Source organism: Salminus brasiliensis, chromosome 10 (assembly GCF_030463535.1).
Source record: "Salminus brasiliensis chromosome 10, fSalBra1.hap2, whole genome shotgun sequence".
Classification (NCBI taxonomy): Eukaryota; Metazoa; Chordata; class Actinopteri; order Characiformes; family Bryconidae; genus Salminus; species Salminus brasiliensis.
In genome coordinates, this window is record NC_132887.1 from 41206111 (window position 1) to 41222460 (window position 16350).

The following is a 16350-nucleotide window of genomic DNA, read 5'->3' on the forward strand; positions in this document are numbered from 1 at the left end:
ATCCTACACACCACACTGTGCGTTTATCAGACTATGAAATGTTCATTTCAGCTAATAAACACTAACCGCTCATTTAAAACATGCAGGAGTGCGTCTCTAAGAGGATGTTTATTTACCTTAACCTAGAAAATCAACTAGGGGCGGACAAACTTTTGCACACCACTGCATCCCTGCCAATCTCAGACAGCATAAAAGGTTTCGACTGCCTACCCTGAACTCCCCGTTACCTTGCTAACACTTCAAAGGACAGGCTCACAACCGTATAACGTGAGTTCATACAAGTTCCAGAACATTCCCCGCCGACCCTCCGGAGCACCCTCGGAGCGCTAAGCTGGAGGATTAGACAGACGCTCCCTGGCCTCGGGGGGAGGAAGCAGGCCTGCAAAACCAACAGGAAGGCGACTACCCAGGGTCACAGCCACCTGCTTCCCCCTCATGGCCGGGCTAATTTGGGAAGAGGCGTGTGGGTTGAGGGGAGAGCGTGGAAACAAGGACACGCGATGGAAGATGGCCTTTAACACCTTTATTAAAAAAGGTCGCTCACACAGACAGACCTAACGGAAAAAGATTAGATCATCAATGTCGCAGTAAAAGGACAAATTTAGAAGGTATGGCAAAAGGGCTCATTCCCCTTAGAGCTGGAGTCATAATTAAGTCCATGTTAAAGATCCAAATTAAATACGGGATCAGAACCGGCTGCACTTCTTCACAGAGAGAGCTGTACTGAGATCAGGGATGGGGAGCGTGTGAACTGTTGAATTAAAATAACTGCATGAAGAATTTGATATTTCAGATGCACGACTTCAACCGTTATTTCAGATGAACGTTAGTATCTGCAGCAGCGTCGCTCAGGCAGCGGAAACAAGATCCTGGATTTATACATTCTGGATTTTTACTTTCCGTACGTGAGCTTTCCACCTCGACTTTGTTCTCCAATTTTAACTGATTTACAGTGCAGTGATTTATTCATCCAGAGTCCCGCGGAGATCAGAAATCTCTGCTGTAAGTGAGCCCTGGACAGACCTGAACGAGCTGTGATTAGCATTTCTAGCATGTGTGCATTAACAGCGGTCTGCTAAATGCTACAAATCAACGCTATTAGAGCCTTATCTGAAATACAGAATGTTAATCTCAGAACCTCGTACTGGATATCGACGGTGGAGCTTTGCTACTGAACGTTCCACAGTTCATCTACATTTAGTTGACCTAATTTAAAGCCTGAGAAGGTTGTACTTATTTTATGGAAAATACAGATTTCAAACCTATGGACCTTCTCTACTGGTCCAAGAATCACCACATGTTCACGCAGAGTAAAGCCAGGAAGGCACCGAGTGAAACGGCAGCAAACACTGCACAGAGTATTTAGTCTGAATCCAGCAGCTTCAAAAATCAAGAAAAAAAATCCCACAAACTGAAAAAAGAGAACTTTAGAAACGGCAGCATTAAACTGTAGAACCGCACACGGCGCACGCTTCCTGATTTGAGAGTTTAAGTGAAAGCCGGGAGGCCTCAGGGTCACCCAACTAAGAGAGATAACCGGCTGAGAACAGCGAGCGCTCCAAAATCCCAGAGAAGCGGCGGCGGATGAGCGAGCAAAAGCGTTCGCCAGCCAAGATAAGCGCTATTAAACCAAAACAAAGAAAAACAAACAAAAGAGATGTCTGCCACCATAACTGCGTGGCTTTAAAGGCGCTCGCGGAGCTGGTCGGGGGTGGGGGAGCGCTGTCTGGGCTTTATCGCCTCATCATCTTCACTTCAGGAAAGGCAATTAACATTAGAGACAATGCAAAGTGAAGAGGAATTGGAATCGTGTCCTCAGCATGTCCCCGGGGTGTCCTCAGCGTGTCTTTGTACAGCATTTAGAACACACTTGTTTACAACTGCACCCGTACCAAACCAGGAGACCGTGCAGACGCAGAGTCTCCAGCCCCCAGCCTGTATCACACCCCTACCCCCTCTCCAGAGGACGAGTGTGTTTAAAAGGCAGAGACTCAGGTGAGGACGTGTGCACATTAAATCCCGGTTCTATTCTGGGAACACTCTTTCTGTTCCATCCCGTTGGACTGGAGTGGAGCGCCGGCGGAGTGTTTGAAGTGCCTGCCAGGCAGGATTAGCACGGTGCGATCAGCACGACTGGACTACCAACAATGGCTGCAATCACGAGGACGGCATGGTGTTGGACAGCTGAACCGGGGTGGGATGGGGGGGGGGGGGGTTGAGGAGAAGGAATGGAGTCAAGGAGAGACAGAGAGAGAGAGAGAGAGAGACAGAGACAGAGAGAGACAGAGAGAGAGAGAGAGACAGAGACATGAAAGGGATCAAGAAGAGGAGAGGAAAAAAAAAGAGAAGACGGAAAAGAAAACATAAGAAAAGCAAGAGAGAGAAGAGGAGGAGGAGGAAGAGTGAGAGAAGTGAGAGAGCGTGAGAGTGAGTGATGGTGGAGAGGGTGGTAAGATGACTCTGGCTGTACGTGAAGAGGGACAACACAGTTTGACCTCAGAGGACTTTACTAAAATAGAGCTGACCACTGCTCACACCAGACCGGCCTCAGCATGCGCGAGAGTAACGCGAGAGAGAAGGAGAGCGGCCGAGAACGAGCTACAGTGAAAAGCTTTGTTGGAGTCTTAACAGCCGTTCTCCCTGAACCACGCTGGAGCCGAGCGCCGGCGGTCTCGTGCCACGCTCGGGTGCCAAGTGGTCCGTCAGCTATTTCTGTCTGAGAGTCCGAAGGGGCGGGACAGATATGGAGGCTCGGAGGGGGCGCTCCAAATCCAGTCCCTGTGCACTCCTGCCCTTCACCTCTCCCTCAAACCCCCCAGGGCGCGAGAGCTGGCGGCGAGAACATTAACATGGGTAGAGCAGCCCTGCTGGAGGAGGCTGGGACAGTAGGAGTGTTGTAATACTGACTGTAACCCACATCATTACGGTCATCTTTACAATAATAAAGCATTTTAATCAGCCTGATCAATTATACTAATTTAACTGCACTGTCATTTAGGTCTACGTCTCATAGCACAACAAAGACACCATAAACAACCCTGAATATTTCAGGGGAAACGAACAATAAAATAAATTACAGTATTACAGTTCAGAAGGGCTAAACTGTTTTGTAAGGTGAGGGTTCATCTTAAAGGGGCATTTCCATGAAACAGGGCCAATCAGGCTTAGCCAATCACAGCTCGAGCTTTCAGTTAGGCCTCGACTGTAGCTCACAGATTAGGTACTGATTTAATCACCAAAAATTTTCTTATAATTAACTTTTTGCGTACAAGGTAAAATATATATATATATATATATATATATATATATATATATATATATATATTATATATATATATATATATATATATATATATATATATATATATATATATATATATATATATATATATATATATATATATATATGTGTGTGTGTGCGCACACAACTGTTGTGAATGTGATGTGTAACAATGATGTGATGGTGGAATAACGCCGTCGCAGCTTCATTTATTATAGCTATATTATTTATTATCCGCCTCCCCACCACTTCCTCCGTCGTCAATATAACGAATTCAAACTTGTGTAGAACCGATTCCATTCTTTTAATTTCACCTGACGACGTGAACTCTCCACCAATCACAGCGCTCTCTGGTGTTGGCATGACTACAGAAGAGCTAAACCTGAGCCTTTCAATGACAAACGTCTGAAAACACCTCAAACTACTCTCCTGAACAAGCTAGCGAGACTCTCCGCTGTCTGCCTTTATACGATCTAAGTAAGTTACGGTCTCAGTGAAGACTGAAGGAGCTGATTAACAGGTGGATCCATGTGAACTACAGGTCAGGTAAAAGCAAGGGAGTTTTTTACTGAATAGAGATCCGCGCTGAAGTGCAGCAGAACGTTAACAGGCCAGACAGAAAGGCCGAGCACAGCCAACCGCAGCCAGGCGTGCAGTCCACAACAAGCAGCTCGTGTGTCCGAGGCGAGCCGGGCCTCGTGTCCTAATGGAGCGGGTCAAGTAGAGTCGCTGCGCGCAATTAAGAGAATTAGAATCTCAGCCGTGCTGAAAGCGAGCGAGCTCCTGCGCCGCGCCGATAAAGCGGCAGCTTCGTCCGTCTGAAATCTGACTCCTGCATTAAGAGAGGGAACGCCAAAAGGTTAATAGAAACCTCAGCGCCGTTTGATCCGGGGCTGGTCGGTCTGATCAAAGCAGAAAGGTAGAAGGGAAGCCACCCGCTGCTGTTGCTTTGAAAGGCGGTGGAGAGGGAGGGGAGAGAGGGGAGAGAAACCGACAGCGCTACAGAGCCGGAGAGCGCTCGGCGCCGTCAGGCTGCTACGTACTGTAGACGCCAGCAGAGAGGCAGAAAGTGCTGAGAGCAGACGTCTCTCTGCTCGACTGACTGCCTACTCACCGCACCACCAACGCCGCGGCCGCCGTTTAGGGCTCAGGGCTCACCATGCTCCCGTTACCCATGATCCTTCACTGTGGCACCCTGCAGCTAGCGCTTGAGCCTGATCGGACGTGACGCTGGGTCTAGAAACAGTGGGCCGTGCGAGGGTAGGCGCTGACCCGCGGGGTTAAAGCATGTGTAATTCGGGCGTCACAGGTGGCTGCGTTCCCGCAGTGACTTCTGTCCCGTTCCTGCTCCCTTCACGGACACGGCCGGCGCTAATGCTAATACAGTATTGTATTCCAGCAGAGGCTGGATTGATTTGACATTAGAAGAAGGTTTCAGAGCTGCACAAGGAGCCCGCATTGTGCATTGTGATAAAATGCTACATATATGTCCAAATGTTTGTGGACAACCCTTCTAATGAATGCATTCATCTACTGGCTTCTTCATTCTGCACTGCTATAGCTGTACGATTAGATCATTTCAGAAACACCTTGATTGGTATCTTCAATCAGCAGATTGTCAATCAATCACTGACATGATACCAACGGGCCAATCATGTAAATGTCCATGAAAAAGGACATTCCAACTAATCCATCAAAGGCAACGGTTAAACCCAATGAGGTAACGTCCGTGTGCATAAACACTGGATACTCCAGCAGATGAGGTAATGGGTGAAGTCATCGCGCCGCTGTGATCACGAGAACAGAGGTGACCGGGGGGAGGAAAAAACAAAAAAACCCCACAAAAAACACCCAAAGAAATTCCCAAGAAAAGAAACCGACATTAATTGGACGGACACACACACACACACACACACACACACACACACACACACACACACACACACACACACACACACACACACACACACACACACACCGACCAGATGGCATTTTGTTCTCATTTGTCATACGGGCCTGATAGGAGGCGAGAGAGATTATGCATGTACGAGGGGAAAAAGGTGTTTATTGATCACGACGAGCCGGCTGCCCGCGACAGGCCTTCTCCAGTCGCCCCAGCGCCAGCCTTCAGGCGGAGAGCTGACAGCGAAAATTTGGCTGACGAGGACGCTACGCCCCACAGACCACAACGCCTGTCGTGCATTACGCACCATCTGTCTCCCTCTCTCCACTCCTTTCTCTTTGCTAGTGAGGATCCTTCCTTCTGATGGAAGGAAGAAGAGAGCGAGTGAGTGAGCGAGCGAGAGAGATAGAGGGGTCTGAAGTCAGGCAACTGTGTCTGTTGAGAAATTGACTGCAGCGGTGAATAGCGGTGAAGATTACAAATGCCCAGCGACTATGAAAACCCAGAGGAGCCTGAAATCTCCCCAGACAGAAACTCATTGTGTTAGGCACTGGAGTCGCTTCCAGTCGTTAGCGGAGTACAGCAGATAAAAGACCAGAGATAAATGGTGGGGGGGTAAAGGCAGAGGAGGACAAAACTGATGTGTAGAGATGGCACTGTACCACTTTTTCTTTACGGAGATCAATACTGAAACTCCACGTTCACCTGAAGAGCTCTGCTTAAAGATCTCCACACAATTCAGTCAATGACGAGGAACCCGACACAGACGAACAGACGGGCGACAATCACACCTGAGTTTTTCTGCTCGCCTTTACACCCGTGTTCATGTGACGTGACGATAACCCTGATTTGATTTGATGTCGTTCACAGAGGTTTTATCTTCTCCACCACTGTGAACAATTCAGACTCCCAGTTTCTATTACTGCTAATAGGGCTGTTTGTGCCACAGAACCAATAAAAACAGGTTCTAGAGCCAGACTCTACTCAGAACTTTCTGTGAGGAGCTTTTATTAGAGCTTCAGACGTCTGCTTCCCTTCACCTCCACTGTAGAACAGCTCTGACTGGGGGAGCTTATCTAGAACCCAGTGTTTCACACCAAATCCACCAAACCCCCCCTCTGACTCTGATCATCTAAACTGTTTAATTAATTAAAATTTAGCTGAAACTACTCACACACTCCACTACCCTACAGGAATGAGCACACGGCTAACGGCGCAGCATATTAAACAGTGGGAGCGTGTGCTGATTCAGGACCGACCCATTTCAGGATCAGATCCGATTCATTGCTTTACTACCTCAGATATCCCATCTAGCATTTACTGCCGATATCAGCTCCAGATTTATCCACCCCATCCACCCCCATCCAATCCCCAATCCCTTCACACCCATCCAATCCCCAATCCCAGTGGACGTCAGGCCGACAGTCCTTGAACGGTGAGGGTGGTACACAGGTTTCCTAATGATGGAAGTACGAGGAGCTGTGCTGCAGTCCTGGTAGAGACACAATCACACGACTATGAAAACAGCCCATCATGCAGCTCCAGCAGAGAGAGAGAGAAGGCCGGGACCTTGTAGTGAGTAAAATTGGGAAAGCAGCTCGAGGCCCTGCGCTAGTCAGTCGCTTTGTTGAGGTCAAGGACGACCCCCCCTCCGTTCACGAGAGCTGCCGCGAGCTTCTGTGGGGGCGCAGTTCTCTTTTTACTCTCCCCGTTCTACCCTCCCTTCCCTCGCCCCACGGCTCTTCCTGGCCTTTCAAGCTCTCCGACAGTTCGAGAAGGATCCAGGGAGAAGCGGGCCGACTAGCTGCCTCCGAGCGCAGGCAGTCGAAACAATGCGCTACGAGAGGAAAGAGAAAAACAGGGGGAAGGCAGGAAGAAAGAGAAGCGCTCCGAGCGCTCGGTTACTGCTACTACTACACACACCCACACATTTCCAGATCCGCACGGCTCCGGGGGGCCACCGGCATCCCACAGTCCCACAGCTGCACTTCACACGCAGAAGAATGGAAGCTAAACAAGCGCTAAATAAACTTTACGACAAAGGCTTCTTCACAAGCGTGACGAGAACGCTGCTGCTGACAGAACAGAGGAGGAGTTAAACTCTAGTCTCCGAACCCTCCACCACGCCTGCGTCAGGACTGCTGACGTAGCAGCGCGACGAGCCTGAAAACTCCCGTGACGCTGCGTTTTAATTAGCAGAGTTTAACGGAAAGGACTCGTAGTGGCCTAGATTCTTTAATAAGGTGGTGAAGGTGCGAGGCTCCCGCTTCGCAAAGTCTCCCGGCACTCCGGTACCAAGCAGAAGAGAAGAGAAGAGAGCCAAGACTCCAGGGATAAGCCTCATTGTTAGCAGCTAGCGAGCGTCCATCATCGAGAGAATTTATAGCCGACACGCTCGAACACCTTCCTGCTGGAGGCATCGGAGCAGCCGGTGGACTCAGATTAACTTTAGCGAGGATTAGTGCTGACCTCACAGATCAACCCAAACCACTGAGTCAATCTCTCACACACACACACACACACACACACACACACACACACACACACACACACACACACACACACACAAGCAAACAATGTCACCTTCAATACAGGCAGCCTTGTCTACCATATACGCTTCATCCTGCGCCCGGCGTGAACAAGCTAAAGCACAGCTTACAATCTCAGTCCCAGGCTGAACAGAGGCCGTCCGAATTCTGCCCAACTTCAACCAGGCTAGTCGCAGTTACTCAAGCTGATGGTAATCCTCTCGCACCCAGTTTACACTGCTACACAATGTGATCTGGGGGTGTGCATCGGTGGGGCAAATAAACAACTTAACCCATCACCCTGTCTCTGTTCCACCGTAAACGAGCAGCTCCAGGATCATGCTGATGCTCCACTCCGGGCCGTAACGCTGCTACTGCACTGTGGGGCTGTGTAACGCAGCGTAACACGGGTTAATTTAGCGTAAATTCCACAGCTTGTCCAGAAAAGCATGTCATTTAGTGGTGGCTTAAAGTGTGAATTACTGCCCCACTGTAGGAAGAGCCCAGGAGCAAGACATGAAGACGTGAGGTTAGCTGATAGTTAACGGTCCTGTAAAAATCTGCAGTTCACAGCTTCTCATCTGTACAACTACTAAAGTACGAGCCCACAGTGACCAAATCCACTTTCATTTGTTCATTTATTAATGAACACCTCGCATTTTGTTTAGCCTCCGTTTTAGTTCTCGAGGATCCCTGCTGGAAACTGCAGCATCAACACTGTTGAGCACAGCCTAATAAAAGTAGGGAGGACGGAGAGAGCAGAGAGAAAACACAATTATCAAAATTAATTAAGATCGACAGAGGAGCGACTCGAGCCGACCTGCATTTCACAAGCGATCTCCGAACCCGACTAAACTCGATGCAAGTTGATGAGGTCCCGTCAAGTTCTGAAAAAATCTCTCGGCTAAACTGAAGATCATACCGGCCGCCACGGAAACGCTCCTTCCTCTCTTCATCTGGAGAGGAGGAGGAGGGCGGAAATAAAGCGCTCCAGGCCTCAACATCCCTAAAGAGAAAACCAATTTGTCAGGTTTTAGCATGTTTGAGAAGCTAATTACCATGCTGGAAGGGATCCTAGCACTAGACATTTCTTCCCCTCCCCAACTCTCACTCATCTCAGACACAGGCGGCATATAAACGCCTGGATTCAATTAGCAGTTGAGCCGAGATTGCCGACCAACAGCCCACTGGCTGCATCGGGAGCGGATGGGAAGCCTCCTGTCCTGCCACCGCATCGAAGGGAGATTACGCACAAGGCCCAGACAGCATGCTTCCGTAATCACGACATGCAGTGGCCTTTTCCTGAGGCTTATTCACTCAATCCTCTAAAATCAGACACCAGGCTGAGGGAAACCGAGCGGAACCCGCAGGCGGCCGAGCGATATATCGCCAGACTGATACGAACAGAACTGATATGAACGAACAGAAACGGCTTCATCAGTGAACGTAAACTGTTCAGCGACGGGACAGGACGGCTTTACAGAGCTGCTGTGTGTTGAGTCAATGAGCAGACTTCATTTTCTTACACCACTACAAATATAATATAATATTAAACATTGTAATAATTTCATTCTAAACACTAATTTAAGTTTCTATGGTTTAAAAATTCCTGAATTTGGATTGAGATACGGACAATAAGGCAAGTAAAAAGTGCATCCTGAATACAGGCCTTAATGCAGAGGAGAGTGCTGCATGTTCGTCTATTAAGGGAAGGCAGAAGCCACCGTGTCTCTCCTCTCTGCCCTTACACGACAGAACGAGGAGATTCGATGGCGTTATCTTCGGGCGAAAGCTGCATTCGGACAGGTTTTCTGCTGCTCCAATAAAGCGCAGAGATACCTGAAGAGATAGGGCAACACGAGACTTATAATCAATGGTTCTGATCGAGCGCTCAGGCAGATGACTGTGGGGGAAATACAAGAGCGACGGAAGAAGAGAGAAAGTGCAGCTCTGCTCAAAGAACAGAGAGGGACTCTGTCCAACCGCCCGAATCGGAGGCAGGATGACTGTAGAAATCTGGCTGTACCTCTGAAGTGGTCTACAGAGCCTACAGTTTGCACCCTCACACTGGACCATCTCAGCAAATACTTCTGTCTCGTCTGCTTTACTCATCTATAGTTCACAGCCTCATTAAACCCCAGCAGAGCTGACAAGTAAATGGACCCACACGAGGTACAGATCAGGTAGGAAGCCTGTTCATTCAAACATCACGATGAAACACTGCTGAACATGGAGAAACTTCAGCATCGTGATATGTTCCCTGTATCGCTCAGCCCTGCGCGCACACCCCACACACGGTCAGGGCACTCTGGCTATATCCGAATCCAAGCCTTTAACGATGGACCCGAGTACGGCTGCAGCTGAAGAGCACTCCAGCAGCACCAGCTCCACTCTGAGCTTCCACAGACGCTCAGCCTCCTCTTCATCTCTCCATTTACCTCTCCTCTCCATCCATCCATCATCCCTCGCCCCCCGATTTCCCTCTTTTACTCTCTCTGCAGCGCCACGACGAGGGACGTTTCATGCGACACTCTGCAGCATGATTCATCAGCTCAGTTACACACACACACACACACACACACACACACACACACACACACACACACACACACACACACACTTCAATTGCCCGCTAGCCCTCCAGTGGAGCGGCAAGGGGCTGTGCGTGTAAGACGGTGACTGCAGGCTGCCACAGGGTGTTTGGGACCATACGTGACAGCAGCAAGGAATTGTGGGATATGGAGGTTGAAGGTGGGTGGTGTGGGTGGTGTAAGTGTGTGTGCAAGTGTGTGTGTGCAAGCGTGTGTGTGCAAGCGTGTGTGTGCAAGCGTGTGTGTGCAAGCGTGTGTGTGCAAGGGGGAAAACAGTGGGATAAAACCTCAACACACATGAAAGGACACTCTCTCTCCCTCTCTGAGTAACCGTCTCTCACCCCTACTGTTACATCATTCACTCAGTTTGCTGCTCGCCATCTCTCTCTGGTGAGAATTTCACCAGGCTGTCTGTGTGTGTGTGTGTGTGTGTGTGTGTGTGTGTGTGTGTGTACACATTTTATTTGACAAAAGCTGTATGGTTGAGTTCAAGTGCTTTGCTTTTATGAGAACTAAAATAGCGTGTAATTATATAAATAAATATAACCATTATTATTATTATTATTATTATTATTATTATTATTAATAATAATAATAAAAATAATATATTTTTAACATTTTAATTATTAGATTTACTTATTTTGACATTCTTTCAGGAGCTCATCGCATCTGTGGCCTGTGGAAGTCAAAAACTGATGGAGACCAAAGTCTGACCATGGTTTTGTAGTGTGAAGATCTGCTGAAGAGCTTTACCACTGACTGATGGAGACCAAGGAAGAACAGGAATGCAAAACATCTGAGCTCCAACTGATGGAGGGTCAGGGTTTGGTCAGAGGCAGATCACTGTTGCCCTTCATTTGTGCTCATTATCTAATAAATATTAACCCTTTCATAAAAATTTATGAGCGCAGACGTACTTTAAAGTGGTTCCGTATTGCTCACACACACGTAAACAGATATACCTGTGTGTGCGTGAGTGTGTGTGTGTGTGTGTGTGTGTGTGTGTGTGTGTGTGTGACCCCGTTCTGTTTTGCGCAGATATTAAATAAAGACAATTTCACGCATGTAAACCAGGAGAAGACGCCGTTCATTAGTGGAGCAGAGGCAGAAAGGTCACCCCGCCGAGCTCTAATCTCGTTTACAGCAGTGTGATGAAGGGCGCTACAGGCCGCTCTCGCGCACGGACAAGCAATTACCCGCAAAAACACAATCGCCACCATCGTAACACTAACGCGGCTCTCTGTTCTGTAAACACAGTTAGACCTCAGCTCAGCTGTGTTCATCAGCAGTCCTGAGACACGTGAGGCGTTACACACCGCCACTAGGGGCAGCGCAGTACGGATACAATACCACACCACTGATATACTGCCTCTGCAATTTTCAGTGTCCTACAGAAGCCAATGTCTCACTATGGGGTTGCTGGGAGGTTGCTATGGTATTCCAGGTGGTTGCTTCAGGGATGCTGAGTGGTTACTATGGTGACAGTAGGGGTTGTGATGTTTCATTTGGGCACAGACGGAGCTAAAGAGAGTTCTACTGAAGAACGTTCATTTATCTACGCAGAACCAACCCGTGTAGAACCCAACAGCTGAATCACACTGAGCCCAGTGGGAGAAAGTGTGTGTGTGTGTGTGTGTGTGTGTGTGTGAGTCATGTGACCCCACCTCTCTTTAGTGCCTCAGAGAGCCGAGAGCTTAACTTTGATCTCCAGAGTGAACAAAATCTCAGGAAAGAATGACAGCATTTCTTTACTCATCAAATTGCCCACGAGGCATCGGAGTGTGTGTGTGTGTGTGTGTGTGTGTGTGTGTGTGTGTGTGTGTGAATAAGAGTGTGTGAGAGGGGTTTAAAGAGCTCAATCACTTACTCAGAAAAACAACAAAAGAAACAAGCATTTTATGGAGGATTAATGTCTAAACAAGAGAGAGAAAGACAGAGAGCGAGACAAAAGAGGGCACGCGAGAGAGAAGGCTGCTGAGTGTGTGTGTGTGTGTGTGTGTGTGTGTGTGTGTGTGTGTGTGTGTGTGTGAGAGAGTGTGTGTTTTTTTTTTTCCTGGCTCAATTTCAGGAGGTCAGAAACCTCCACTATGCAGCACTATAGGCAGCTAGTGCACACACACCTGCCTGCCCTTCTGGTCACCGCAGGTAGAGTGGCGCTATTGGGCACACACACACACACACACGCGCGCGCACACACACGGAAAGTGTGCAGATGTCCCACAACATTTGTTCTCTAGTAGGAGTTCCGGATAAAATTCCCAGAATGCAACAGTAGGAGAAGAAAGAGGGACTGATCCGGGATGAGATTAAATCCGGCCCATATGCATCCCAGCATCCCTCCGGAGCGCTCCCTCAGCTCCAGCTCTGTGCAGGGCCAAATTCCCTGTCCACCAACTGTTCCCTCACTCAGCACTGCCAGGCTCGGACACGGACACAGCACCACGCTACACCACCCACACCCCCACATACACTTCAGCGCGTTCCAGCATCAGGATACTGTGGGAATGAGCCGGCAGGAGCTGCAATGATGAGCTCAGTTATGCTAAACTGACCCCTTTAACCCAGTTACACAACCTTCAAACCTGAGAATCATCATCATCATCCTCCTCCTCCTCCTCACCATCATCATCATCACCACCACCACCATCACAGCTCTGTACAGAACCTGAAACGACGCCGTTCTGTTTAGAACTATAAGTTCCCAATTCCCAAGAGCTTCATGTAAAACCAAGGGCTCCACTATAAGAGCCATTCGAGATCACATAGAATTTAGATCTATAAAGGATTCCAGACTCCACAGAGCTGCACTTTAAAGGATGCTAACTCCAAAGGGTTCTACTAGAGAACCTACCTGAACTCGTCTAAACGTGTCGCAGCGCTTTCCGCTGCGCTCCTGCGGCCTGATTTTACTCAACTGTTCTGTCCCTCACTGCAGAACTGCTGTAAACAGCGATGGTTCGAAGGGTGGGGGTGCAGTCAATTACATGTTGCCATGGTAACGTTTATTTCTTTCAGAAAACCAATTCAATTTTCACTTTTGCAGTTTGATGCCTACAAACCAATCAGCATTCAAGTTCCCCAAGCCCTCAACATCCATCTATCATCCATCTATTAAACAGAAACTTCTGCGGACCAGACTACCGCCTTCACGTAAACACAGCTTTAGAGGTGGAGAGGCCAACTTACCGCCGGCACCAGCAGCTTCTTCACTTCCTCCACAGCTCTCCTCATTTTGATCTCAGCTCGCGCCTGCGTGTCCTCCACCGTGATCAACACATGAAGATCCTCGTTCAGGTGCTCCCAGTTCGGCTTCCCTCTGTTCTGCTCCTCCTGGAGGGGAAAAACAGAGAGAGAGAGAGAGATGTGAGTGGTTGTGACACACTTGTAGAACGTGATTGTCTTACACGACATCATGCTTTTGAGTCAGTGTGAGAGACAGCGAGAGAGCGAGAGAGCGAGAGAGAGAGCGAGAGAGAGAGCGAGAGAGAGAGAGAGAGAGCGAGCGAGAGAGCGAGAGAGAGCGAGAGAGCGAGAGAGAGAGCGAGCGAGAGAGCGAGAGAGTGACACATTTGACTGCGCCAGCTGACAGGCTGGATGTATTGCAGTCAGCACAGAGATGGAGGCGTGGGGCAAAACGAGGGTGCCTCTGCTTATTCCGGATGGCCGTGCTGAAGAACACATTTGGCGACCCTCTAGCAATTAAAACGTCAAAAAACAGGCCTGGACCCCAAACACACCGCACTAAACCGGGCCTCCGTTGAGAGTTAGCATGAACCTTTTATTTTTACAGGAAGGAAAAACCCTCTGAAACAGGCAGAAGGAGCCTATATTTAAGATTGTTACAAATGTGGAGCGGTAAAGAATTTCTAGTTCTGAGAGTTTTCCTTAAATTAACGGTTTTTATTTGGTACTAAGAATCCGAACCTGTAGAGAGGTTCTATTGAGCACTATAAAGCGCAGTTCTTTCTGAAACTACGTGTTTTCTTTTGCCAAGAGTTTTATTCTGAAGCGCTAAATAAATCCAGAGCCCAACAGCTCGGTCCGAAATCACAAAGGAGTCTCTCATTCCCGCGGGTTCTATTTGGAACGATAAAGGATTCTCTGATTCCAAGGAGCCCCGATAGATTCCATCAATCCTGAAGTGGTCAGACGGTTACAAATGTCTATAATCGGCCCCCGAGTGAGCATTGTGGTCTTTTACACACGCTCACACAGCGGAGCGATTCAGCAGGGCAGGCGGCAGGTGTGAATAACCTCGGTTCATACAATGGGCTCCAAAGAGAGCCATTAGAGGCTCCAGAGCGGCCTCGGCTCCTCAGAAGAGCAGCGGCCCGACAGTGGGAGCCCGTCAGCACCGGCTCCATTCAGAACCCAACAATTACCCACCGCCTGCCTCTCAGCGCCCAATTCACTCAGCCTGCCACTGAGGAAAGGCTGGAATAAACGAAGCCCTGAAAAGAAGAATGGACACTTTCCCCCGTCCCTTTTTAAACGCTCCCACTCCGCGGCAGAAAGGATAAGACGCGGCCGAGGCGCTGAGCTGGTACTCCAGCGCTCCGTTTTTCCCTCACATTCACTTACGACAGATCTATCTGAAGGGTCTGACAGAAAGGTCGGTTGGTGCGGAGCGAGTGACACCGCTCAGCTTCTCTCCCTCTCTGGTTAGACCTGGGTTTGTATTACAGCGCTGCAGGCCAGACTGCACCTCTACTGAACCCTGAACTGCAGACATGCCTCAGGTTCTCTAAAGCTGCACAGCTTTTTTCTCTCTCCATGAACAAGAGCAGAGCTTTCCTCTCCACCTGGAACGGAGCCGGACTCTGACTTCCACTCCAGTGAGTGACGTCTGAAGAAAACTGAACACTCAACAGGAAAAACATTCATTCACAAAGTAAATCAGACTGTGATTGAGCCACAGGCAGCACCTCCGTGTCAAAGCTCCACACCTGTGCAGGTAAGTGAAGGTGTAACTGATTCCTCCACCCTCTCCTCAGAGAGCTCTGATCAAACGCTGGGCGGCGCGATTTCATTAAAGCGCTCTAGTCCGTGTGATCGGCTCAGCGCTGCTGCTGATCCTGCAGGGTCGAGCCTAATCAGTAAATAAACACTCCCCCAAACCTCACTGCTCACCTTCACTCTCTCACCAGCCTCCCGCTCGCCCCTTTCCCCTCTTCCTCTCCCCCAATCTCTCCTAGTGTCCTCAGTCTCCCCTCTTTTCCTCGCTCTTCTTATCCTGCTCATTTCCTCTTCTCCCCTTTTCATCTCCCTCTCTTCGCCCCTCTGCCCCATCTCTCCCGGTCCTCCTCCTCCCACCTCGCCCCATGTGTTCAGATGATCACTCGTTAGTGGTGCGAGTATGCTAATCGAGGTGTCTAATTGTAAGCAGTGCATTGTGGGTCTCGGCAGGGGAGCTGCTCCTGACATGCTTCCTAATGTGCCGAGAGAGACCCCTCCGCCCTCATCGCTGTGGATACCGTTGCCATGACACAGCTCATTAAGATTGTAACAGCGACCCAAGACTTATCGATCAGAAGGCGGCGAATCGACCGCACCGATTTCCTAATCGATTAGAGAGACAGTCCGTCACACTTTCTCAGCTTGGTTTCTAACAATCCTGGGGAGTTTTGTGCGGCCTATTTCTCCAAATAATTCATCAAACTCACGCTCGTATCTTCAGTAAGGCAGGCATTTTTTGTGTCAAAATAAAATATTTTAAAAAGTAAAGATTCTTTTTTTAATTAAAGGGTCACTTGAAAGCAAAACGTTTGCGGGACCACAGTTCACTTGGCTGGTTCATGTCTGAGGGAGCGTTTACACCCATCAAAATAAACCTGATTCAACAAATCTGCACCAAACACGCCTTTAAACAGAACTCTGAATCGGTCCAATCTCAGATTAAACAGGAGCTTTAGTTCTACACTGGCTGGTCTCCTCAATCCCAATCCCCAAATCAGAGCAGCTACACTTCCCCAGCGACCCGCCCAGGACAGGAGCGCTAAAGAGAGCTACACAAAGCCTTCCCACGACTGCGAGAGTCAGCAAGTTTAC

The 16350-nt window shown here is 48.9% G+C and overlaps 1 protein-coding gene across 4 annotated transcripts in view; it reads right to left on the reverse strand.

The window, feature by feature from the left end:
- The window catches only part of qkia (QKI, KH domain containing, RNA binding a), a 72703-nt gene that overhangs the window by 17754 nt on the left and 38599 nt on the right, over window positions 1-16350 (reverse strand). For all 4 annotated transcript variants that reach the window (XM_072690152.1, XM_072690149.1, XM_072690150.1 and 1 more), the window contains exon 4: window positions 13489-13632. In XM_072690152.1, coding sequence (XP_072546253.1) covers window positions 13489-13632 — 144 coding nt within the window. The remainder of the gene's footprint in view (window positions 1-13488; window positions 13633-16350) is intronic.